Source organism: Pelodiscus sinensis, chromosome 16 (assembly GCF_052426305.1).
Source record: "Pelodiscus sinensis isolate ZL-2025 chromosome 16, ASM5242630v1, whole genome shotgun sequence".
NCBI lineage: Eukaryota > Metazoa > Chordata > Testudines > Trionychidae > Pelodiscus > Pelodiscus sinensis.
Window position 1 is genome coordinate 7,597,069 of NC_143067.1, and position 26,713 is coordinate 7,623,781.

At 53.3% G+C, this 26,713-nt stretch overlaps 1 protein-coding gene across 1 annotated transcript in view; it reads right to left on the minus strand.

Annotated features, from left to right (window-relative positions):
- The window catches only part of SLC6A7 (solute carrier family 6 member 7), a 31,773-nt gene extending 16,197 nt beyond the window's left edge, over nt 1–15,576 (minus strand). Inside the window, exons 1-5 of the mRNA XM_006138235.5 lie at nt 15,307–15,576; nt 5,392–5,575; nt 2,688–2,819; nt 2,037–2,271; nt 699–837 (exon numbers count right to left, since the gene is read on the minus strand). Of these exons, the coding sequence (XP_006138297.3) occupies nt 699–837; nt 2,037–2,271; nt 2,688–2,819; nt 5,392–5,575; nt 15,307–15,339 (723 nt within the window). The 5' untranslated portion in view covers nt 15,340–15,576. The remainder of the gene's footprint in view (nt 1–698; nt 838–2,036; nt 2,272–2,687; nt 2,820–5,391; nt 5,576–15,306) is intronic.
- Between the last annotated feature and the right edge of the window lie 11,137 nt (nt 15,577–26,713).

Sequence of the window (26,713 nt, forward strand, 5' to 3'; positions counted from 1 at the left end):
TTTCATCATTCTTGTTGCTCTTCTCTGGACCCTCTCCAATTTCTCTACATCTTTCTTGAAATGTGGTGCCCAGACCTGGACACAATACTCCAACTGAGGCTTAATCAGCCCAGGGTAGAGCAGAAGAATGACTTCTCGTGTCTTGCTCACAACACTCCTGTTCATGCATCCCAGAATCATGACTCATATTTAGCTTGTGGTCCACTATGACCCCTAGATTCCTTTCTGCCGTATCCTTCCTAGACAGTCACTTCCATTCTGTGTGTGTGAAACTGATTGTTCCTTCCTTAAGTGGAGCACTTTGCATTTGTCTTTATTAAACGTCGTCCTGTTTATCTCAGCCCATTTCTCCAGTTTGTCCAGCTGATTTTGAATTCTGTGATAGATCCATGCAATTGACTGTGGCCCAAGTCCATGCTGCTTTCATCTGAGATGTGGCATTAAACACATTCCAGCCCTGAATCCTGGGCGGCATTTGATGATGTGCAAATTGCCACCCTCTCCAAACTGTGCCTATTGATAGCCATTGCAGTTAGCAAGAGAGCTAATTCCCCTAATTGGTATTTTCAAGAGAGACATATGTTCACCCACGCACACACCAGTACTGTAGATCCCTGCAATTGAATGCTTAACCCCATCAAGTTCATTCTTGTGCAGCAAAAGCCGACGGGCTGCAGGAGAAGGACTCGTGGTCTTACCTTGCCGGAGGACTTGACTCCCTTGAGGATACAGAGATACACAATGACCCAGGACAGCAACAAGCATAGGCACAGATTCCAGCGGATTCTCCCAGGATCCCCGATCCCAGAGCTCCCTTGGATATGCAGAACATAACGACTAGGGCAAAAGGAGACCCATTAATAAACAGGCAGGGCCCTCCCTTCGGTAAGGTATCTGGGACCACTCTCCTTGTTGCGATCCCAGACTTTACGCAGCAGCAGCAGCACAGAACCTGAAGCTAACGGGGACTGTGCCAATAAAAGTGAGCCTGAAAATCCCTTTGCATATAAGGGCAGCCAGGGATGTGACTCTGATTTGGGGGGCCTTTAAGTGAATTCCTGACCACTCCTTAAGGAACCGAAAGGTCCTCAGAGAAAGGCTGGATTTTAGGTGAATTGTCTCAAACGATGCAAAAGAGCTATTTTCAATAGGCTACAGTTCCAGTGTCCCAAGGCCATGTACATTAACCCGACTGCTGAGTCACATGCTTCTTCCATGGGAGACTCCATCATGGCCGGAGAGCACAGATGTTCGTGACCTAGCAACTGAGAACATGACTCCCAGACTTGCCTCTGCCACAATGGGCACCTAAAGGGTCAGAGGATGAATTTTCTATGGCCTGGTCACCCAAGTGTTTGGAGCCGCACCTCCTGTGCTTAGCTCAATGCAAAATGAGGCTCAGGGGGTTTGTACAGCCACAAAAGCTGTTCAGATTCCAGCCTTGAAGAGTCAGAGAGACCCACTTCTCCCACCCCATAAAGAGAAGGACTGCTTTGAAAACAGTCCATGGAACCATCACTAATGGTCATCCACTAACCACAGCCCTGCATCCCATGAGACAGCCAGTGAAGCATCAGTCTCTGCGAGTGACTAAACTCCCAAGACTGTGCAGCCGCCTGTTAGAACAGCCAGCAACAAACCCAGGCCGTTGCTGGCACCGGGTTCTGCTGAATCAAACAGGCACACGTCACATAGTACAAGTGCACACATCCCGGCTCAGACCCAGGCCCCTCTGGCCATCACCGAGCGCCAGCGTTCTGTATCTGTGAGTAAACAGCAAACTGTCCGTCAGCAGAGCCAGCCCCGAGCAGGCGCGTGATCCCAGCAGCTCAGCTGGGGTATTGCGTATCCCCCCCAGTGCAGTGCCACAGGCCAGGCTGCGACAACAGCCCCCAGCTCCTCATGCACTTAGCGAGTGTGAGTGTGCCCCATGCCACAGTGCGTGTGTTGTCAACCCGTCGCCATGGCGCCTGCCTCAGTTTCCCTCACTCCGATCCCCGCCCCGCTCTGTCCCCCTCGCTTGCTAGCCTCCTTACCTCCAGTACTCCTCACTAGGGCTGACCGTGTTCGTGAGATTGAAGGGGGTGGCAGCATTCGCTGCCTTGATGACGTGGTGGTCCAGGCACAGCTCGGTGTTCCACCAGTTGCCGCAGTGCTGCCAGGGCAAGTTGTTTGTCAGGGACGCGAAGAGGTAGAAGAGAACATAGGCAATGATCATGTTATAGTAAATGGCCACCAGCGAGACAATCAGGATCGTGCCCATGCCGACACCTATGGGAGGGGAGACGTAAACACAGCTCAGGGCCACGGCAGAGATACAACACCCACTCGCCCTCCCCACTGGCATCCAAGGGGGCCCAGGCCTTGGTAACAACAGACCAGCTGTTAGGAATCGAAAATGAACCCTAAACCACAGCCAGGAGCTGTCAAAGCTGAGCCACATGAAGGAATTATCACCCGCTATGCGGGGGGGACGGGGGATGGGGGATTGCACAGGGCCAGTGTGATTATTTGTAGGGCCTAGTTTGAATACATGGAATAGGAGAGGGGCATATCCATACCCATACCTATCTATCCCCACCCACCCACCCATATATATATATATATCTGTCTCTCTGTCTCTCTCTCTCTCTCTGTGCCGGGAGGGCAGGAGGGAGGAGAGGGCGGGACTGGGGTTGGTCACACACCTTTGAAGAGCGGGCTTATTCTCCAGATAGCCAGGGGCCCGAGGCTGGAGAACTGGCCTAGGGAGAGCTCCATGAAGAAGATGGGGATGCCACATATTGCCAGCATGATGAAATAAGGGATGAGGAAAGCTCCTGGAGGAGACAGAAAAGACAGAGAGGGTGAGACGGGAGACTGATGCAGGGACAGGCGATAGATACAGGTATAAAGCTCCCGGAACCCTGAAGCATCTCAGAGTGACCGGAGCCAATGCCTGGACGGTGATTTGACCCTGTATCTGTGGGATCCCTCCCCCACCGCTGCAATACAGCCCCTTCTGCGGCCAACTGCAGTTCCAGCGAGGCTAAGCATCAGTTCTTAGGTCAAGCTTTCAACGCTGGGGGGGATTTCAGCTGGCCGAATGGAATTATTATCGCTGGACTATGGTCAGGACCCCAGGGCTAGCACCTTTACATGAGGGAAAAGGTCCAGCCAGCAGGCCTGGCCTTCATTTTACATCTCTTTTGCAAAGGTGGCACCCCAACAGCAAAGTGGCCCCTTGCATCAGGTTCCTGTGCTGGCCAGGAAGCCTGCCGCCAGCTGAGTCTGAACTAGAGATGTTTAACCAGTTAACCACTTAAATTGAGCCTGGTGGGGGGCTGTTCCAACTCAGGCTGGAGCACTTCCTCCCCTCCCCCCCATCCATGGTGTGGAGAAGTGGGCCGGACTCCCTCGCCATGGTTTGGGCTACTCCAGCCAGGTTGGATCTGCCGCAGGCGGGCGCTGCCCTAGCCGGGCTGGAGAACCCCCCTACCCGCAGCACAGCGGTCTGCTCCAGCCAGGCCAGGCCTGTTGCGGATGGGGGCTGCTTTGGCCAGGTTGGGCCTGCCATGAGTGGGGGCTGCTCCAGTTGGGCTGAAGTGCCCCCCACTCACATCAGGCTGCTCCGGCCTGACTGAGCCCGCCGTACCATGCTGGAGCAGCCTCCCACCCACGTTAATAGGGTTTCCAGGTGTCTGGCTTTGAGCCGGACAATCCAGTGTTTGAGCTTTCTGTTCGGGAAACAAATTGAGAAAATAGAAATGAGAAAATAGAAATGTCTGGTATTTTCTAAATAAGACGTCATGTAGATTGTGATGTAATGTCAAGTGTGTCCAGTATTTTTGTTGAGACCATCTAGCAACCGTACTGGTTAACCGTACCTGGTAACTGGTTAATCGGATAACCTTTCACATCCCTCATCTTAACCACTTCCTGCAGCATCTGGGGAATTTATTAGAGGCACCCAGGCCCAGCTCTGACTCAACGTAGCTTTTAGAATCTGGGCCAATGAGAGCTGGGCAAATAACGCCTCAAGAACGGTTTATTTCCTGTCCTTGAATTCTCTGCAAACAGCCTGTTATAGTCTCCAGTTTATTTACTGTTCCAAATTACTAGCAAATATCTCTCTGGAGTACCAGTAATTCTTCATCTGCAGGCTATTTGCAAATGCCCGACTGAGAAGATTTGTGCAGGATGGCCATAGGATGATGTGTCCCTTCCTGCAATGGGTGACACGTGTGAGCAGACAAAAGCCTGAATTTCAGGAGTCAAGTTGGCAATTGTCACTGGTGGTTAATTATTGCCTTGTGAAGAGTCTGTGACATCGTGGGTTTCACCCATATTCATGCTGGGGAAGTCTGTTGGGTGGATCATTTGTAGGGAGTGATTGCACAAAGGGCAGGATTAGACAATGCCAATTCGTTCCGTGAGTGGGATGAATATTCAGGGGAAATGTTTGCTCTACAGAGATCTGGATGGGACCAACACCAAGACAAGGTGGCTGCAGAGGTGGTGCCAAAGACCAAGAGGGATTCATAGACCTTAAAAAAACAATGAGTAGTCCAGCAGCACTTTAGAGACTAACAAAATATATATATCTACAGCATCGTGAGCTGTATATCCTTCCAGGGCATCATCAGATGAAGTAATCTGCAGTCCAGAGTAAGACACCGTACGGAGATACCAAGCCTCACAGAAGTGGACTAATCTACTCAGGTCAATTCTAGGCTGCCTTTTCAGGCCAATCTGAACAGAGACCAGGCAGAGGCAGGTCTCTTGGGGCACGTTTAGACTACATGGCTCCGTCGACGGAGCCACATCGATTAGGGTTGTAGGCTAAGGGAAATGAAGCGACAATTTAAATAATCGCCGCTTCATTTAAATTAAAATGTCTGCTGCGTTGTGCCGATCAGCTGTTTGTCGGCACAGCGCTGTAGTCTGGATGCTCCACGGTCAACATCAAAGGCATTTGTCGACCTCCCCGTTATGCCTCGTAGAATGAGGCTTATTGCCATCAACAAAACTGCCGAGTTCTGTCGATGTTACGTCGACAGAACTCGGCGGTAGTGTAGACGCAGGTATAGTTTTGTCGACAAAAGTCCACTTTCTTCGACAAAACCCTGTAGTCTAGACACACCCACACTGTCCTTTGCATCTACACTTTCATGTCAACAAAGCGGCTTGCTTTGTCAACAGAACTGGATGTAGTCTAGACGCTCTTTGTCGACAGAAGCTTTGTCGACAGTATCCGTCGACATAGCCTCTGTTGACAAAAGCCTGTAGTCTAGACGTACCCTGAGAGGGGAGGGGAGAAAGGGACATAAGCAAAGCTTCCTTCTGTCACGAACCCCTCTCAACAAGGGTACAGAAGTGGCATGACTGAAGAGGGGATGATGGAGCACGTACCTCCTCCATTGGAGTAAACTCTGTACGGAAACCTCCACACATTCCCCAACCCCACGCAGTAGCCGATACAGGAGAGAAGGAAATCCAGCTTCCCGGTCCAGTTCCCTCGGTCTTCTGGGTACTCCATCTCCAGGTCTCCATCGCCTTGGTCGCTGGGGCTCATCAGCAGGTCTGGAATTATGGGCTGGCAGTGAAAGAGAAGAAGGGGAGGCGGGGAGAGGGAGGCAAGGGAAGAAGGAGAAAGAGAGAACGAGGAAAGGTTGGGAGAAGAATGTGCAGGCCCCAGCCGGGAGGATGAAGAGAGGGAAGAGAGGCAGAACGGGTTTGTTGTGGAAATGGAGACAGTAGGAAGGAGGAGGCGTGAGACACAGGTTAGAATTCGCTCAAAGGGAAAACACAAACCCATGCCTGGGGATTCTCCGTGGATGCCCAGAAACCCTCTCCCAAGCACTGGGCGCCACCTTGGTATAATTTTTGACGGTGCCCAGAACAGGTCCAAGTAGAGTCATCATGTCCATAGGATGCACTGGGGCAACCACCCTGGGCCCACGCTTTGGGGATCCCTGCACTTCAGGAGTCCAGGGCAGCCTGGGGGACTACCCGGGGGCCTGGATCCTGCAGGAGTGAGCCACCTGGCTCCAGCCTACGCAATGCCCACTTCACCCTTTCCTCCAAGTCACTGCTCCTGCTCCACCCCAAAGCCCTGCCCTGCCTCTTCCCAGTTTTGCCCCCTCCCTCAGCAACGCCACGAGCCACAAGGCCAGGCGGAGCAAAGTGCAGCAGGCTGGGCCAGGTTGCTCATGGCTGCCAGTGCCAGGCCCACTGCAAGCCCCCCACCCCGGTTGCCCTGGACCCCATGTTCCACTGAAGCCTGGGGCCCCCAAAGTGCGGGGCCTGGAATGGCTGCCCCGGGATGACTCTGAAAATATAAACTCAAACATCGGTGGACCTGGGCCCACGTTCCTAGATCCTGGACCCTGAGGGCCCATATAACAAACCACCTATACCCTAGCACCCTTCTGCCTGCTTTTCCCACCCAGAAAATGCTGAGGTTGTAGAGCTGGAAGGGCCGATGAGGCACACCTAGTCTGACCCCTGCTTAGCACAGGCCAGAGCACGTCAGGGCCAGCGTGAGAACAATGACCCCACTGTGACACCCACAGAGCCTGTACTGGCGAAAACCAGGACTGACCCTGTTTGTACCCCCTTGCCGAGTGGGACACCCCAGGCTGCTGCCTTGATTTCACAGCTTTCTGCATTCCTGTTGGCTTGCAGCACAGTGATGCAGTGGTAACCCCGTGCCAGGTGTAAGATCCCTTTCATGCTTCGTGAATCTGACCCCTGATCTACCGAGGGCATGCTGCCATCGCAGGGCAGGATATTAACCCTTTCCTCCCCCCTCCCTGGGATGAAAGAGCTCTTCCGCAGCTCAACAGGATTGGGGGGCAAATCTTCCAACACAGCTCAGTTTGGATAAGCTTCCAGATGCCGGCTGTTTAGCTGGAGCTCATGCTCTTTGATCTGAAAGTCTGGCTGGGGAGCTGGCTTTGCAATGAGATACGCAGCCCTTTCTAGTGAAACATGCAGACCCCTTTGGAAATCTTACGTACAAGCTGTGGACCCCCAGGGGTCCGCAGACCACGAGTTGAAACCACTGGGCTAGAAGATTAAGGCTGGTCCTTACTTTATCGCAGCAGTTCCAACCTTTTCCAGATGGGGACCCGTTTTGACAATTCAGGAAGACTTGGTGACCCAGGGCAATTCAAAAAATGTGTGAATGGCTCCTTAAGAGCCACCTGGGGAGACACCTGGTGACCCTTTTGAAATATAATGGCGACCCATAGGTTGGGAAACCCTGCTTTATTGGAAGTCATGCAAGCAAAGGACCCAACCTCCCTGACAAACCATTGCCAGCTGAGGTCCCTGTGCTGGGAGGTCCCCTACCGAGGGACCTCTGCAGACCAAATGTCGCAAGGCCAAAGATCAGTGCCGTGATGGAAACAAAGACAGTGAAGTCGAGTAAGTTGACAGGTGTAAGGGGCCCACCGTCCGACTCACCTCACTGGCCAATACAATACACGTCAACCAATGGGATCATATGTCCTAGTTCTGGCCTCTCCAACATTTGTACAGATGGAACCTCTCTAGTCCGGCACTCTCTGGGCCAGCAACATCCATGGTCCGGCATGACGTTATTAGCCAGATGTCCACTTATCATGGGAGTAGCCAAGTTTCCTGCAGTCCCATTAAGTTTGTTTACAGCCACCAGTCCTAGCTCTCGGTGTTTGTGCTGTTATTTAGCTCTAATTTACCCCTACGTGTCTTCCAAGAGCCCAGTAAGCAGTGGGCATGTTGGCAATGCTGCTAGATAACACTGATCTCCCACAGCCTGGAAAATTCTCTGGTTCGGCACCAGTCAGGTCCTGAGGGTGCCGGACTAGAGAGGTTCATCCTGTCGTCGTTTTTTCAAAGAAACAAACCCTTGTCGTATGAGGGTTTGAGACACATCAGCATGAACAGCTGTCACGTGGGCAGCGTCTGTAGGGGGCACCTGGTCTTAGTTTAGAACCTGCCCTGGTTGGGTGTTTTCTGCACAGGGGTAAGATGGCAGAGACCTTTCGGGTCTGCGGCCCAGAAATACAGACAGACCAGCAAATAAAAGGTGGCTGGAAGGCTGACCGTGCCTCTAACCTGGCCAAACCCGGCCAGACTGCAACCCTCTCAGCAGGTGAAGAGCCAGAGAAGCCCCCCTTACTGCCCCTCTTCCATTTCTCTCCCTCTCTTGCAGCTGCCCTTTCCCCTAGCGCTGTGACTGAGCTACAGCTGCTAAGTTCCTGCTGCTCAGTTTCCATGGAGACGAGGAGTTGTTCAAAGGGAGAAAGCATGTGTGATGTAGCCAAGCGGATCATTAAACACAGACCCGCCTGGTATGCGTGTGTTTGCCCAGATGGTTGCATACCTATACGCCTTGCACCTGCCTGCCATGTACACATACTCACACCCGGACCTATTTACCCCCTTGCATGCATCACGCACCCCCCCACTACACCCTTGCATGCACAGGCCTGCGCATCCGTATGCAGAAACACACATGGACTGCCCTTGCCTTCTGGTAAACGTGCAAAGAATATAAGCCTCATAAAAAGAAGCAGCAGCACCCTGCAGTTTGGACAGAGCTCTTCCAAGCTCTCAAAAAATCCAACCTGAAGAATCTAGAGCAAGACCAAAATAGAATCATAAAAAAGAAAAAAAAAATCAATGAGTATTGCTGACACCATTATAACCTACCAGTGCCCATGGCATGCACCTGTAACAATACGAGAGCTGAATGAGAACCTGCAGAAATCCAAATCTATCAGGCAGCCTTGCTAATGCCAAGTGGCTTCACCCCAGCATTGACCACATCAAGAGAGCTGTTTCACTTAGCCCCCGTTCAGATGAATCCTCGAGATGTGGCCACACAGACTAATTACCCCAATACACGCCAGCCGAGGTGACTTTTACTCCCCGTGGCGCCTGTGTTTGCAGTAAAGCCAGCACGTTATTCTATAACCTCCTTCATGAAAGATTTGACCATTCACACTGTCAGCCAGGAAAGTTGAGCTAGATTTCTCCTTAAGAGCCAACCTCCCCCTGCTTTCCCCTCCAGCCACATCCTTACCCTCCATACAGCAAATTCACCAACATACCCACTAGTGACAGGACAAGGGATGTGTCCAGGGTGTAGATTTTTAACAAGCCTTCACTCAGTCTGGCACACAGGGCTGAATCTTAAACAAAAGTGAAGTGCAGCAATACATGACCCCGTTAAACTGACAGATCAATCCTCAAATAGAACAGAAATAAGCAACACAAGAAAGAGACGCCTTCGAGCAGGAAAACAAAACAAAAGTGTCACCTCCGGCAGATCTTTTCCATCACAAATGATTTTTGAACTCAGTGGCATGCAGGTGATCCATGAGCACCTCTGCAAGACAGTCGCCAAAGGTGACAGCCCCCACCAACCAAAGTCTGTCTTTTGCCCAATCCAGAATCAGTGGCCATACACCAGGTGAGGAAACCAGGGATAAAACAAATGGGCCCCCAGTGACCAGGGTCTGCGACCAACGTGGGATGGAGACGAACCCTCTCCTGCCATGCACAAAATGCCAGAGAATGGGTGAAAGAGATTCCCTTATATGACTACAAGTAAGAAGTGCATCAGAAAACACCGTGGAAGAAAGAAGAGACTTGGCAGAGCTGCCATCAGGTATGAAGAAAGTGAATAAGGAAAAAGTTATTAACTTGTTCCCATAACACAAGAACCAGGGGGTCATTAAATGAAATTAATAAGTAGCAGGTTTAAAACAAACAAAAGGAAGTTTTTCTTGACATAGTCAACCTGTGGAACTCCTTGCCACAGGATGTTGTGAAGACCAGGGCGTTAACAGGGTTAAAAAAAGAACTAGATAAATTCATGGAGGTTAGGTCCATCAATGCTTATTTGCCAGGATGGGCTGGGACGGTGTCCCTAGCCTCTGTTTGTCAGAGGCTGGAAATGAGTGACAGAGGAGGGAACACTTGATCATCTGTTCACTCTCTCTGGGGCATCTGGTATTGGCCACTGTTGGCAGACAGGGTACTGGGCTAGATGGACCTTCGGTCTGACCCCCTCCAAACCCCACAACTCTATAATGGGGCAAACCCAACCCCCAGCTCTGGCCCATCTCCAGCAAAACCCAACTCAGACCTTTGTGGAACCACTGTTAAGGAAAACAAGGCACAGAAGCCATCACACAAGAGAGATGTCTTCAGTTCTGTTACACTGGAGCTGCCCTCCGTTTCAATCATGCCTGGGGAAAAGATCTTAAACTTAGGGATGGAAAATGGATCCAAATCAGAGAGAAAAGCTCTTGAACTCTCCAGGATGGGGGCCCCAAAGCCAACTGTGTAAAACCTTCCAGCAACTGTATTGCGCTCCTAGGAAGAAACTTGACTTAAGAGATAATAAGAAGTGTTCAAACGTTCTAGGCAGCGTCCCTCTAACCTCATCCATCTGTGTGCAGAATACATTTGATTGTATGCACTGAGGCATGTGCAAATGTGCACCACCAGGAGAAATACAAACCTGGCTGTAGGAGCTCTGCTAATCTGAGCGGCCGCACAAGTACACAGCTTACAGGGAACACTGGTTCTAGGTGACTATGAACATGTGGGATTGTGGAAAAGCTGTTCTCTATCCCCCTGCCATTGACTTCAATGAGAGTTTTGCCAGGATCGGGCCCAAAATGTTCTGTAGCAAAACTGCATGAATAATGGGGAAAGCAAATCTGGAAACATATGTCTCCATTTGAGCTGTTATTTCAGGAACTAAAAGTACCCCTGAATCAAGGTTAAAATGGATCTCTAACAACTGCAGTGATTGCTCATAGGATCTTACAGAGACTTTGGAAGGGGTGGGAATAACTTGCCAGTGTGAGGTAATCCAAAGCAGTAATTTATGGGCAAATCAATGAGAGGTATATACTATGCATATTATTTCAGGGAAATCTGTGGCAGGAGGTCAGACTAGGATTTGGCAATGGTCCTACTTTCTTTGGAGTCTATGAATCTAGATTCAAGTTATGTCTACACTGGCAAGATTTGGTGACAAAAGTACTATTGACACGCAAGAGATGCCAAAAGTGAAAAACAGTTTTTCTGCCTCCCACTGTCAACATTTCATGGCCACAATGCTAGCTCCGGGTCGACAAGAGAAAGCAAAGCATTGTGAGTGAGCATCCCACCGTGCAGCATTGTGGGAAGGGAGATGTGATCCCTATACTTCTTGGGAATCCCTCCTAGCTCTGGGAGCTCTCCCTGCTAAGAATTGTCAAAGCAGCACAGCCATCTCCCCAGCCCTCCCCTGCCACAGCAGAACAGGAACGTTCCAATGATTTGTTTTGTGTTTGTTCCCCAAAACAGACCAGCTCACTCAGCTGTCAGATACCTGCCTGCAGGGCAGCAGAGATCACAACACACTGAGCAGAGCCATCAGAGTGGGCATTGGGGGATACTGGTGGAAGCCAGTTTTCTGTGACAAAACAATCAGCAGAGTCCACCCTGGGCTCTTTGTCAATAATAAGGGGAGGGGAAAAGACTAAAGTCTCTCACAGGGCTGGAAGTTGTTTGCTGCCAAAACAGGGCATTTTTCCTGACAAAAGTTTAACAGTAGTGCCAGTGCTCTGACTGTTTTGTCACCAAAAGGCAGTGTTTGGCGACAAACCATGCCAGTGTAGACAAGGCTTCAGTTACAGGCTGCAGCAGGAGTCTTCAAACCTTTTCATGGCACTGCCTACATTTCAGTAGCCAGATTATATCCTGAACCCCTCCCCTTCCATTCACTAGAGTGCAGACTCCCCTCCCTTCCCATTCCCAACCTTACAATGTCCCAGGGCAGCTACAGGAAGTAACACTTGAATGTCCGTCTAGCTGTCTTTTTAAATGTGAATTGAAATAAAGAGAGACTTGAACCAAGCAACTAGCCCAATGGAAAATTGGTCCATTAAAGTCTAATGGACAAGGATGCAGTCCTGTGTTCTGAGTGTCCCTAAACATCTGACTGCCAGAGATGCATCACTCAGTAACTGCCCTGCAGTGTTCCTTGTAAACTGAGTCCATGAGCAATGCCCAGGAGAGATTCAAATGTTACCCAGCTGAATAGCAAAGTGCCCACTGCCGGCAGCATGTGTTTCTACTGGTGGTGCACATGATCACATGCCTTAGTGCACATAACAAAATTTATTCTGCATCTAGGTGGAAAAAATTAGAAGGAACATTCTTATGTTCTCAGCGGGCTCTCTGCAGACCATGAGTGATCAACAGAGCACAGTGTGAAAGGCTATAAATGGCACCTCTAGGATATAACAATAACAGCAGCATGTGTAAAGAGAGAGAGAGAGACTGAAAGAGAGAGTCTGGAATGAGAGAGCATCTGTGTAGATCATTCATTTACCGAGAAGAATTTAATTGTCAGTAGATTCAACTGTCATTATTTGAGCCAAAATCGCTGAAGAAATAATGATATGTTCTGAGCAATAAGCAAACCTTCCACGAGAGCAGAGCGCAACAGGGCCAAAGCAGCCAAGGCTGGCACAGTGACCATACGTCTAGGTTTTACTCGGGTTTTACTCCTGGTTTTTCAGAACCTGTCCTGGTGTCTTAGAAACAGGAAATGCCTTATGCCCGACATTTTCCACTTTTTCATTTCAGCCACCAGGCAGCCTGGGCTTTTAATAAATCCAGAATACAGGATCAAGGCCACGTTGGAATTCCCTGGAGCAGGCAGAGCCGGGCAGCGTGAGCACCCAAACAACGTTTGGCTGAAGAAAGAAGTTCATGACCTGGGTAACGTGTTTTGTGATAAGCTCGGAGAGGCACTACTCCAAGCACTACAATTAGCAGCAGCGCGTTTGAAAGTGCAGCCTGGCGGGAGATTGATGAGCAGGGAGCCAGGACAGAGAGAAGGGCTTGGTGCAGGCAGAAAAGCACCACACGCTCTGGAGGAGAAATAGTGGAGAAGAGAGTGAACCCAGAAGCAAAAGGAAGAAGCATGGGAGGAGAGTCTGCGAAAGCCGGGCCTGAAAGCAGAAAGTTAGTAGCAGGTTCCTAGCTATTGTGGCTGTGAGTTCCAAAGGGCCCTGCAAGGGAACTGAGGCCTAGAGCCAATTGGATGAGAGACTCCCCTCAGGTCCCTCTGAGTTCTCACTTTATGTGGAGCAAACTCCCTGTGTGAGACCCAGGGATTAGGGCAGGAGGGTGGGAGAGATGTGGGAGGGTCACAGGTCCCTCTTCCCTTTACTCGTGGACCCTTGAGGCTGGGGCTGCAAGCCGCCCCTTGCTCCTGGTGGGAGTGCCACTGCACCAAGGCAACGGCTGCTGTGCGCCTCGGTCTGTAGCACAGCACCCTTGCCCCAGTTGCTCGTATCCATTGGGAGGCCAGGGAAGAGAGGAGAGCTGAGGGAAAAGACTGGGTTTCTGAGGGATTGGCAGGTCTCTGAGAAAGGTGGGGTGCCTCGTAGGGAGGAAGGGGCCATGAGGGGATGGAAGAGCTGCGGGGAGGATTCAAAAAATGAGACGGGGTGAGACAATGCCGGTTTTATTTGCAACTGTTCTGTAAAGTGCCCCGCTGCTTGGCCTGTGTGTCTCATTAGTGGGATCCGTTTGTCAAGAATCCCATAGGATTTCCCTCCAGCTCTCCAGATGTTCCCCGCACAATGTGGAAATGGCAAAGAAGCCAGGCCAAAAACACTGGCCAGGGGCCACAACTTCTACTAAAGCCAGCGCGGGGGAGCTTGCTGGGCAGAGAGACGGGGCCGCCGGGACAGAAGGATGAAGGAAATCGTGTGTGTGTGTGTGTGTGTGTGTGTGTGTGTGTGTGTGTGAAGGAAATCGCGTGTGTGTGTGTGTGTGTGTGTGTGTGTGTGTGTGTGTGTGTGTGTGTGTGTGTGTGTGTGTGTGTGTGTGTTGGTTTTTCAGGACACAGGCAAGGGACTTACTGAACCTGACAGGAACAAGCCAAAGGGCTTTGAATGTGCGTTTCCCTTTCCTCCCAATGTGACATTTCACCTCAGAGGCCAGACTCGTATCCAAGGCAAATGGTAATTTTGTGCACTTGACCCTGTATGGCAGGGAAACTCCAGTCTCATGAACTAGCCTGGGGATGTGTGTGTGGAGGGGGTGGGGGGTGGGGAGCAAGTCTCAATATCAGCAAAAAAACCAGCGGCTGGAAACGGAGGCACCTGGGCCAAGTGCAGGGGAGCTGGCTGGTACATGCCAGGGAGACGACACCCTCCCCATCCTTCTGGACTGATCTGAAAGGGCTTCTCCTGCCGCAGGAACATATTCTTATGCGGGCAGCACCCTCCCTCCCCCGACACGCCCATGCATTTCTTTACAACACATTCCTTGCCCCCTCACACCAGAATTAGCCTCCCTACACTCCCTTCCTAGCCCCCCCTCGCCCGCACAGGGTGCAGAGCATCCCAGAGGGACAGGATGGACACCTGCCATGCGGCGTGGAGTTCCCTAGGGCAGGAGAGAGCCCCCACCAATCACCCCAGACCTCTCCATTCCCGGGAGTGCAGGAGCTCTCGGGATCCCTCGTAGAGCTGCGGTTCTACCGGGGCCCAGTCCTTTTTCTGCCCAAAGAGGAGAGGCCCCAGAGGGTAGAAGCAGGGGAGGAGCCAAGAGAAGGGGAGGAGCCAAAAAACAGAGAGAAAAGAGGGGGGGCCCACGAGGGATCCGACTGCTTCCTGTCTTCTGTCCAAGCTCCTGATCCCCATGAATGTTAAGTGCCCGCAGCTCCCAAAATATAGCTCGGGGCCTTCTCCCTCCCCGGAGCACCTGTGCCCGCCCCACCTCCTGCTGCACCTGCCCCACTTTGGGTGGGGGGCCAGGCGTGTAAGCCACACAGCACCTTGAGGGACCTGAGCACCCGCCCCCGCCTGCCCAGACACAACATGAATCATCCCACCAGAAACACCTGCTCGCGAGGAAAAGCATCTCCACAGCGCGGCTGGCAGGCCAACACGGGACCAACCAATTAGCTGCGCAGCGCCGGGCGTCGATGTTTACTGAACTTGCTAATTAAAGAGAGCGAGAAGAGCTCGTTATGAAATGACAGCCACCCACCTGCTTAATCTGCTGCTGATCCAGCCTCGGCTCCCGGGATCAGAAAACCCTGGGCTCCCCATTTGCAATCAATGCCCATAATTAAGTACATGAAACAGCCCCCCTTCCCTAGGGGGAAGAGGAGATGGAGGAGGATGGGGCTGTATGTTAGCCCTTTCCACCTGTCTGCTTTGCATGCAAAAGGCACCCCCATGCTGGCCAGCCCCCCAGCTGTCCCCCTCCTTGGCATCTCGTTCTGTGTGGTTACAAAACGCTGCCTCCTACCTCCCGGAGATTATGCCTCTGGACCTTCTTCATCCTGAAGTCCTGTTGCTATGCGTCCTCTGCCTCCCGGACACCCTCGCCCCGGCGACCGTCTCTACGGCGATGGGGAGGGAGAAAAGGAGAATCCGAAAAAGACAAGGAAGAATCCCACTTCTCGCTCTCCGGCTCTCTCCTCCTCGGCTGGGTGCTCCTGGCACAGACAGAGATGTTAACCCTGTCTAGAGTGCGGCAGAGTGAGCGAGGGATGCCAAGGAGGCAGGGTGCCGCCAGCAGAGCTGACACACAGGTTTGCACTGAGTTGGAAATTGCTGGGGGGGGGGAGGAAGGGGGGAGCAGCAAACGGGAAGAGGACGGATCCCAACAGGCTGCAGATGGGCTATCAATCAAAAGGGTGTCTGCCGTGTGCGGGGTCTGTAGGCTGAGTCCGACTTCGGGAAAACCGTGAGTTCCAATGAGGACAACCCGGGCGGCTCAGGGACAAGCGCTCCCAAGTATCCCAGGGAGGGAACGCTCATGGGGTGGGAAGAAGGAGGTGACTGGGGTGGCACCACGTGCAATGAGTGTTCTGGGTCTCTTTGGGGTCCTGATGGAGCCGGGTCCAGCAGCAATTTGGCCCGGGTCCAGCGGCAATTTCAGGTCCTGCCCAGTGGCAGGCCGGGTCCCAGCTCAGGGTTGCGGTGGAGGAGCCAGGGAGGGACTGGAATAGCGGAGCAGAGTAACACAGGACCGACGGGCTGTGGGGTGGGGGCAGGACTTGGGTAACAGGGTGTGCTGAACAAAAAGGATTGAGCGTATCAGCAGATACAATGAGATAAAGCCCCCTTGAGTTTGCCCTGGTATCCAGAGAGCACAGACACATGGGCTCACCCAACCAGTGCAGACTGGCCCCTTTTTAAAGCAGTCCCTGCAATACCTCCTGCAGGCGGTACCCCGCGGTTCCCCAAACATCCCCTAAGAGTGACACCAGTGAGTGCCCCCAGCAGCCTCCTGAGGCAGCAGAACTGTCCGGTGATGTACAGCAGGGTCAGTCTGCCTGTCTGGGCGCAAGAGCTGATGCCTGGGCTGGAAAAGGGAAGGTGTGAGAGGGGTGTGTCTCTCTGGCTGTGGAGCTGCCCTCCAGGCCAGTTCACAGGTGCAGGACAGAGAAAACCCGATGTCTCCCTGGGAGCTATTGCCGGCAGCAGCCGGAGCTCTGGGAATGGATAGGAGATGGCCAATGTTCTCACAGCACAGAGCTCCTCTTACTAGAGAGATGGGCTCCCAGACATCTCCCGCCCTCCCCCGCCCCCCATGGCTCTGGGGTAACTACAGCAACTGCCTGCCTGGAAAAGGACCCCGAGGGACGGTCAGCAGCTGGAAATAAGGGACACGCACCTCAATTACTTATTGGCTTTTCTCTGGTGCTCATCACTGAACATAAGGACATCAGACCAAAGGTCCATCCAGCCCAGTACCCTGTCTGCCGACAGTGGCCAATGCCAGGTGCCCCAGAGGGAGTGAATCAAATAGGGAATCTCTCTCCTGCCATCCATCTCCGCCCTCTGACAAACAGGGGCTGGGGACGCCATTCCTTCCCCACCCTGGCTTAACCTCCATGAATGTATCCAGTTCTCTTTTAAACCCTGTTATAGTCCTAGCCTTCACAACCTCCTCAAGCAAGGAGTTCCACAGATTGACTATGCGCGGTGTGAGGAAGAACTTCCTTTTATTTGTTTTAAACCTACTGCCCTTTGGTTTCATTTGGTGGCCCCTGGTTCTTATATTATGGAAACAAGTAAATAACTTTTCCTTATTCACTTTCTCCGCACCACTCATGATTTTGCAGACCTCTATCCTATCCCCCCTTCGTCTCCTTTTTTCCAAGCTGAAAAGTCCCAGTCTCTTTAATCTCTGGAGTCGGTGCTGATGAACTCATCTTCAGAGCACCCATGCCAGGAGAGAAAGTATTCTTACCCCTTATGCTGGGGAAACTGAGGCACAACGTGATTCACTGTTTTGCCCGAGGTCCCAGAGGAGGCCGGATGCAGTGCTAGGATCAGACCTCTCATCTCCTGAGTTCCAGCCCAGTGCTTAACCACAAGCCCCTCTGTCCCCCAGCGATTAGCCAGGTCTCCGGGGACCGCCAGCCATCAGCTGTCCCCGGATCACAGCTGACCCCTGCTAAGCGAAAGGGATGAGGCTGTGACTTCTGGGAGCAGGGCTTTGGGCACCGGCGTCCCACTGTGGGGGCAGTTGCCCAGCTGCACACAATCCCAGACCACATGCACAGGGGCATCACTTACCTCCTGCTTCCAGAGCAAGAAAATCTGTAACCTCCCCAACTCTGCACTCCAGCCTGAGACCCCAGCCCCGACCGAGGCTGTGAGGAGATGCAGAAGCACAGCGCTGGGTGTCCTGGAAAGATCCCCTCCAGGGGCATGGGAGACATCCCTCCATCGCCCGTGGGGGCATGAGAATGGCCCAGCCCCGAAGCATCAAAGGGTGGGGCTGTTGGGCTCTTTACTCCATTTCCAGCAGCCAACAAACCACCACCCAGGTGCCAGACAAAGCCGTCGGGAGCCTCAGTGTGTTTACTGACGGCTCCCACCTTATAGCCCCATCTGCACAGAGCGGAGGGGCCCCCCTGTGCTAGCGCCTGGCTCTGCATCGGGCGCTATCATGCCGTGTCCCTAGCCGCACGAGCCAGGCCCAACCAGTTAGAAAGGGGGGTTTCTAGACCCACGTTGAAATGATTTCCAGACCCTGTTCCCCGCCCTAGGAGGCAAAGGGACCCTCGTACCCACAGGCCCCCCAGAGCCAAAAGATTGCTCTTTTCCTGCTGTCCCCATCCCCCGGAGAGACTCGTCTGGCTGATGGACTCTCTGGGGAGCTCGGGGCGAGAGGCATGTTGCCTTGTGTCTCAGCTGCCCACCCCTCTCCTGCCGCCTCCCTGTAAAATCCAATGGATCAAAAATCCAGGGTCTTTCTCGCTCCCGTCCCCTCCCTCCGCCGGGGCTCTGCTGCTGTCATTCTCCCCCCTCTTGGCTCCTTCTTTCTCTCCCCTCCTGTCGGTTTTTTTCTCCCTTCCCTTCCCTTTCCCTCTTCCCCTTAGCCCATCTCTGGGTGGAAGCCTGTTTCCAGCCCAGTTCTGCCCAGGGGAATTAGGGCGATGGGCCTTGGCAGCCACCACCCCTAGAGAGGCCCAAACCTGGTGTCCCTGCTCCCCCTGCTGGTGGCGTCCTGCCACAGGCCCCGATCCGGGAATTCTCGCAGCCTGGGAGCAATGGAAATAACGAACTAGCTGGAGGGGTTATTTTAGGGAAGGGAGCAGCTGCCTAGTGGTGAGGGCTGTCGGGGGCCGGAAAATCACCAGACGGAGCAAACCCCGGGGAGCAAGAGGGATGATTCACGGGTGGCACCAGGGGCGTAGTTTGGGTGATGTTTACAAAGTGGCAATATAGGAAGGAGCGGGGGGCGGGAACCTGTTCTCTGTACCAGGCAGAGCCCTAGGAGGGAAGTGCTGGGATACTGGGATATTTTAGGACATCGTCCCCTTGCCTGGTGCATTTAACTCCCAAGCAGGCAAAGCGCGGGGCCATGCAAGGAACAGCACGGCGCCAGGAGGGGACCAGCTCCCCCCAGCGGGGTTTGGCCGGCTCTTACGGCTCCACTTTGAGGGAGCGAGGCAGGAATCCGCGCAGGAAGGAACAGGACGGGTCTCCCTTGCTCCAGCGCTTTGCTCTGCCTGTTGTTAGGAGCGAAGCAGGAGAAAGGGGCTTCTTCAAGCCAGGCGTCTCTGGGGCATTTATCAGACCGGTTTCGCCTTGAGAGGAGCTGGTTTGCGGGGCAGAGGCTGTGCTGAGACGAGGGAAGGCCACCTTACCGTGCTCAGCGGTGAGTCCGGCGTGGGCATCGTAACAGTGGGTTGGGGGACCAATGGGGGGAACCAGCCTTTATGGCGTGTCCCAGTGAATCTTCACCATCCAGATGGTGTAGTATCCCACTCACACCCACTGCTGCCCAGCAATTCTGGGTCCTGGGTGGAAGGGCCTTTGGGCTGGGCCTGCAAGTGGCGTTTCCCATTTTGCGCTAGAGCTCAGTGGAGCCTGCAGATCCCTAAAGTCCCGACAGTCTGCTCACAGGCAGGCAGTGCTCTGGCAAAGCCAGGGGGCATGACCCCCTCCCTGCTCTGTGACTGCAAGGAGAGAACAGGGAGCTAATAACTACCAGGAGAGCTCAGGCACAAACCCGTGTGGCACTGGAGCAGGAAGTCTGGTAGAGAGGGAAGCAGACACTAAGACAGATGGTTGGAGACTGGGGGTCTCCACTTCCTGTTGTTCTCTTAAGTTCTGACCCCTGCTTCTCTTCAACTGTGTTTAATTGGGTTAGGGGAGCAGAGGCCATGGGCCATTGCGGGCCACGGGCAGAGCACAATTAACTTTCCTAGGCACTTGGAAATCTTTTCTGTCTGCATAGTGGGACTGGGTATCCCAGAAACCCCGGGACATCCCTGTTGGGACCGGCTATCCCAGAAACCCCAGGATATCCCTGTTGGGACAGGGATCCCAGAAACCCCAGAATGTCTCTGTTGGAACAGGGTATCCCAGAAACCCCAGAATGTCTCTGTTGGGATGGGCTATCCCAGAAACCCCAGGGTATCCCTGTTGGGACGGGGTATCCCAGAAACTCCAGGATGCCACTGTTGGGATGGGGTATCCCAGAAACTCCGGGATGTCCCTGTTGGGACGGGGTATCCCAGAAACCCCGGGATGTCCCTGTTGGGATGGGGTATCCCAGAAACCCCGGGATGTCCCTGTTGGGACGGGGTATCCCAGAAACCCCAGAATGTCTCTGTTGGGACGGGGTATCCCAGAAACTCCAGGATGCCACTGTTGGGATGGGGTATCCCAGAAACCCCAAGATATCCCTGTTGGGACGGGGTATCCCAGAAACTCCGGGATGTCCCTGTTGGGACGGGGTATCCCAGAAACTCCAGGATGTCCCTGTTGGGATGGGGTATCCCAGAAACCCCGGGATGTCCCTGTTGGGATGGGGTATCCCAGAAACTCCGGGATGTCCCTGTTGGGATGGGGTATCCCAGAAACCCCGGGATGTCCCCATTTTCCTCCTGTCATATTGAATCAAATCCGCAGGAGGCAGAGGAGGATAGTTACTCGACTGGGGAGAGGAAGAAGTGTTTCCCCTTCTCTGTCCCAGCCTCCCTGATAGCCACCGGAGTCGTCCCCACTGCACCTGTCCCAGGAGCGCTGTCCTGGTTTGCCTGTAAGAGGCAGGCAAGTGCCGTGTCCCTGGGGCTAATCAAATCTGACCTTTGTTCACTGCTGTGCTCTCCCTCCCCCGCCCCAGCGCTGGGTTCGACAGGTGCCCTCTGCTCCTCCCCAGCGCTGCCGTGAGGAATGTGCTGCAGGCCAGGGTGCCATGCAGTGAACGGCTGAGCAATCCCTTCAGTGTGCCAGCCCTTGTGGGAGTGAACTTGGGGGCCCATCTGCACATCCCTGAGCACCCCGCTCAGAGCTCTGGGCATGGGGGGGAAGATCACCAGGCTGCTTCACAGATGTGGGTAAAGATTCCAGGGTAGGCCCTCACCCCACTCCTCCTCAAGAGTTATCTGTCCTAGACAGGGCCTGGCAGCCATGCTGTGGGGTCTGCTAGTCCCACAGGAATGTCCCACACGGCATCCTCCTCCTGCAGTCTCACCCTCCATGTATGTACATGGAAGCGACTCTCTGTCTAGAGCCTGCTGCAGCTGCACCTGACTTTGGGGGGCAGAAGCATTTGTCTTGTCTGTAATGCCCAAAGATCCCCATCAGTGTTCCCTCTAATTTCTTCTATCCATGTGTGGATTTTTTCCATCCATGTGTGGAATAAAATTGTTATGTGCACCGAGGTATGTGGAGATGTGCACCACCGGTAGAAACAGAAAACCTAGATGTGGGCACTTTGCGAATCAGCTGGGCAGCATCAGAATTTCTCCCGAGCAGCTGCACAAGCATCCAGCTTACAGGGAACATTGGTCCCTGTCAGGATCACCGTGGCAATAATACTTTGCACGTGACATCCGAAGATCTCAGTGTGCATTGTGAACTCCACTTAGCTAAGCCGCACAACTCCCCAGAGGTGGTCGCAACCAGGTCTGGGGCTCTAGGTATACTTAATTCAGCCTCAGCACGGAGGAGGGATTAGAGGGCCTCTTGCCCTACATTTCTGTAATGATCCCCATTGTACAGGTGGAGAAACTGAGGCAGTGAGCAGTGACATGACAGCAAGTCCGCGACCAGGCCCCTGCTGTAGCAGTCCCTACAGAATGGAAAGAGTCTCTGGGGCTGCGGGTGGCCCCAGAGCTGGGGGGCAGTTCTGGGAAGGGCCTCACTCAGAGACAAGCATGGTGTCTGCTCTCACTCCTCCGTGGCACCGGCATCCCCAGAGAGCAGGGTCAGGGGCTGCTGGAGAAACTTCAGGGACTGTCTGCCTGACGTCTGACCTGTGAACGTGGGAAGCCACCTCCTGTGAGTAAGGTCAGCTCCGTGCCACCTGGCTGAGTGCCACAGCCGATTTGCTGTTTCTAAGTCAATGGGAACAAAGCGGCCACGTGGGTCGGGTGAGCAGCATCCGTCACCTCGCATGGAGCTCAGCGCGGCTCCCTTTCTCCAGCGCTGGGCACTTCCACTGGTGCTAACAAGGCTACTGGAGATCACATGTGTCTGTAGCGCTAAGTGGATGTGACAGCGAGCTCCCTGCGACCCCCCTGCTGTCTACAGGTCAGCCACCAGCCCTCTGATGCGCAGCGGGAGGTGCCTGGATGGGGATTCCTGCCCTGTCCTGCAAGTGCACGAAGCCAGTGAATTGTACTCAGGGGACAATGGCCTGTCTCTGGTGTTGGACACTTGTAGTAAGCTTTTTTGGGGCTTGTTTTGTGCTTTGCAGCTGGGTAGGCCCAGGTGATGGAGGTGGGGTTGAGGGAGGGGTATGATTTGGATAGCTTTATCCAGCTCAGCCTTGGGAAGGTGTGAGCATGCCGACCTGCAGAATCTGAGGATGAACGAGGAGTGCAGAATCTGTGTATATTGGGGAAAGGACTAGACGAAAAGAGAGATTTTCCAAATGCCCCATGATTTAGAAGCAAATCCCATGGATTTCCAGGGGGATTTGTGCTCCTAAATCCCTTTAAAAACAGTTATGAAAACCTACCCTGAAAAGAAAAAAGCAACGTATACAAAAAGGCTGTGTCTACACTGGCATGATTTTGCGCAAATACTTATAATGGAAAAGTTTTTCCATTAAAAGTATTTGCGCAAGAGAGCACCTATACTGGCATGTGCCTTTGCGCAAAAGATTTGCTTTTGCACAAAAGCATCCATGCCAGTGTAGATGCTCTCTTGTGCAAGAAAGCTCTGATGGCCATTTTAGCCATCGGGCTTTCTTGTGCAAGAAATTAACATTGCCTGTCTACACTGGCCCTCTTGTGCAAGAATACTTGTGCAAGAGGGCTTATCCCTGAGCGGGAGCATCGGAGTATTTGTGCAAGAACCACTGATTTTGTACATTACAATGTCAGTGTTCTTGTGCAAATACTCACGGCCAGTGTAGACAGGTGGCAAGATTTTGCGCAAAAGCGGTTGCTTTTGTGCAAAATCTTGCCAATGTAGACACAGCCAAAGTGACATAACCACAAGAATAAAAGGATGATGCAGTGCCCGAAGTTTGCACAATTTACCACTTGGAGTGTTAGTGTTATGATCTGAGTTTCCCAGTGGGAGTGGGCGGAGCGGAGTGAAAAATGCATCCTGCGATTTTCTCCTCTGACCCTACTGCTGGAACACACAAAAGGCCAGATCCCATTTTTTTCAGACACAGTCCTGATTTGGCAATACGCAGCTATTTCGCCTCTGCTCCCGCCCCCACACGAGTGTTGTTAACTCTCTCGTGAATCCCAGCTCTATGCAGATTTAGAGCTACCTGGGTAGGTCGAGAGTGGTCAAGAAGTCACATGTTGTTGTTTCTGTTCCCTGATTGGCTGAGTGCGCAACGATGTTCATTCAAAGCAGGCCCCTACGCAGGAATTTCTGTGGGAGGTGCGAGCCGGGGGAGGGGCTGCAGCCCAGCCCTGCCCCCAGCCTTGCACCTAGGATGGGGAGGGGAAATCAGCCCCCATCTTCCCCTGGCCGGCTGGAGCACGGGGAAGGTGGCTGGGGCAATGCGTCGTTTCTGCCTTCTCCCAGCCGGCTGGGGGAGGGGGCTGGGGCAACGTGCCGCCCCAGCCTCACACTTACTTGGAGGACCGTGGAGGAGCAGGGGGTCGTTTGCACCCCTCGCACTCTCCCTGCGTACGGGCCTGCATAGATTACAAAGCCAGAAGGCACCATTGCGACGCTTTAGTCTGACCTCATGCACAGAACGTCCCTGACTTCATTCCTGTTTGAACTCCAGCGGACCTTTGAGCAAACACATCCATGCGCGACTAAGTATTTCCAGCACTGGGGATTCCACCCCGGCGCTGGGGCTGTTGCGCCAGTGACAAATTCCCCTCAGTCTTTCCATTTTGCACCTTATTTCCAGACTGAACTCCTCTAGCTCCAACATCCACCCACTGGGTTTTGGTCAGGCCTTTCGTCTTTTAGCCTGAGGAGCCCATGCCCAGGGTCTCACCTCCGGTGTACCCTGCTCCTCGGCAGAGCTGAGTGTCTGCCGTCCTTTGCGGGTACGTCTTGGAGCATCCCTGGAACATGTGTGTGCTGGGGAAACCCAAAGGCATGAATGGTCGTGGGAAGTGGAAACAAGGCACCTGCCACAGTCCTTGGGTGAAACTAGTGGGCTGTGTCTACACTGGCAAGTTATTCCGGAAAATCAGCCGCTTTTCCGGAAAAACTTGCCAGCTGTTTACACTGGCCGCTTGAATTTCCGGAAAAGCACTGACGATCTAATGTAAAATCATCAGTGCTTTTCTGGAAAAACTATGCTGCTCCCGTTCGGGCAAAAGTCTTTTTCCGGAAAACTGTTCCGGAAAAGGGCCAGTGTAGACAGCACAGTAGTGTTTTCAGCAAAAAAGCCCCGATGGCGAAAATGGCGATCGGGGCTTTTTTGTGGAAAAGCGCGTCTAGATTGGCCACGGACACTTTTCCGCAAAAAGTGCTTTTCCCGAAAAGCGTCCTGCCAATCTAGACGCGCTTTTCCGAAAATGCTTTTAACGGAAAACTTTTCCGTTAAAAGCATTTCCGGAAAATCATGCCAGTGTAGATGTAGCCGTGGAGTTGGGTCCATTTGCTCCAGCAGAGAATTGGGTCCAAAATGGGTGTGAGTGAGACCGATATAAATTCCCTTCTGCAGAACCAACCCAGCCCCAGCAGTGGGAGGGAATGGGCCACTGTGAGGCAGAGGAGAATCTGCAAAGGTGCGAGCAGTTCAGGACTGGCCGTGTGAATACAAGGGAACCGGCTAACCCCAGACTGGGCACAGGGGTCAGTGCCTCCCCTGAGATGAAGTGGCTTCCTCCAGGGCTGCTGAACCTGCACCAACCCTGAAGCAGAATCAGGGAGGGAGGACTCTGCAAGACTGGAAGGATTTGGTGAGGGGAGCGGGCCCCACAAATAGAGCTGGGGCCAAGCCAGGGGGGCCTCGGCGCTGCCTGTTCTGTGTTGCAACCAGTGATTCCCTCAGCAGAGCTGCCTTCTGCTGCTGTCCCACCCTCCTAACCCCCCGGCCAGGCGGCCCTGCTGCCCGTCAGTTCTCACCCCCCGTGCAGATTTTCATGGCCAGCTACTAAACCCCTGAGAAGATGCTGACACAGCCCCCGCCCCGGCCCTACAAGCACTGCTGCCAATCTGTTCTGTGCCCAGTCCTCCCCAGCCTCCGCCCCCATTCACCCTTTCTGCACCGCTCCCTAAGGCCTCCGGGGAAATAGGGCGTTACAGGCATGTGGACTAACGCGGGGGCAGATATTCTTAAAGTGAAATGCCCCCAGAAAATCGCTTGGCATCGCGCGGCAGCGTTCCTGGCAGTGAACGGCGTCGAAGGGCCAGGAGAGGGTGCGATGGGCGGCAGGGGGTGCAAGAGCAGCATTCCTGTCTCCTCCCCTGCAGCACACGCCGGAGAAGAGCATATCTGCAGTCCGCACAGGGCCGGGCAAGGCACAGTGACCCAAGCCTCTCCGAAGACGGTGGGCAGGGGGGTGGGCCATTCTCAGCTCCTCCCTGCTGCTGCTGTTGGGCTGAGGAGGGAGGGTGCAGTGCCCCCGCCCCCCGTTGCATATCATTACGCTGTAGATCCTCCAGGGTCCATCGGAGATGGTGTGTACTCCTTCTGCTATGCCAACCCAAAATGCCTGGCATCACTGTCCTCCCAGCTGCTGCACCGCTCCTGGGCAGGCTGCTGGCATAAAGTCACCGCTGAGCACTGACCGGGCCAGCCTCTAAAGTGTCCAGGGAGGCACAGGGTGCTGGTGGCAGAGAGGGATGATTAAGCTGGCTGGTGTAGCCAGCTGCCATGCCGGGTCCTCCTGCAGCTCTGCCCCTGCCCTTCTGCCCTGTCGCACCCTCCCACTCACAAGGTCGCTTGATTGCATCGCACAAGCCTCTTGCCACAGGGATGAGTCCATAGGTGACAGGGCCGAGGACGCCAAACACATTTTACGCAAGAATTGGCGCCACGCCACTGGGTGAAAATCAGTGTGGTAACTCCCCGTGCTGGCTGCGAGGCGGCTTGTCACGGCACCCACCCGGGACTCCAGGAGGAAGCAGAGGGTTCGTATCGGGTGTTGCCTCAGCTCCACCCTTCCTGTTCCCTGAGCTGGTGCTTTGTTTGCCATGCACATCTGTTGGATCGCAATCAACCTTCTGACATCTTCCCCAGGGGACCCACCAAAACACGTAGCAGCTCCCAAGAGAAGAGGCAGGCGCCTGGGTATTACAACTGCCCCAGCACAGAGGACATAGACCTATCTGACTAGAAACAATGCGATGTCATTGAACTGACACCAGTCTAAGGCAGGGCGACTCAACACACAGCCTGTTTGTTTGCAGCCCATGGTGGGGTTTGGATTTACGTGGGGCTCAACAAAAAAGTAGTCAATAAACAAAAGTAGTCAATAGAATGGTCTTCTGTTGAGATGCTTTTCAGTAGTTAAATTCCTGGACTGTCATTGCTCATTAAAAGTGCTGTCATATGGGTAGAAATCGGGTAAATCTTCCGTTTTATTAATATCAGCAAAACTGACTTAAATGGGGCCTGCGTGTTGTGTAGTCTTGCCTTGATCTTTGTATTCCTGCCCGTCAGTGTGAAAGAAGCTATTTGCATATATTTACATGTATATTTGCATGTATATGCAACCACACGTAAGTTGTGGCCCTTGGCATGTGTTGTGGGTATCATTGTGGCCCCCGGGGCTTCCAAAGTTAAGTAGCCCTGATCTTAA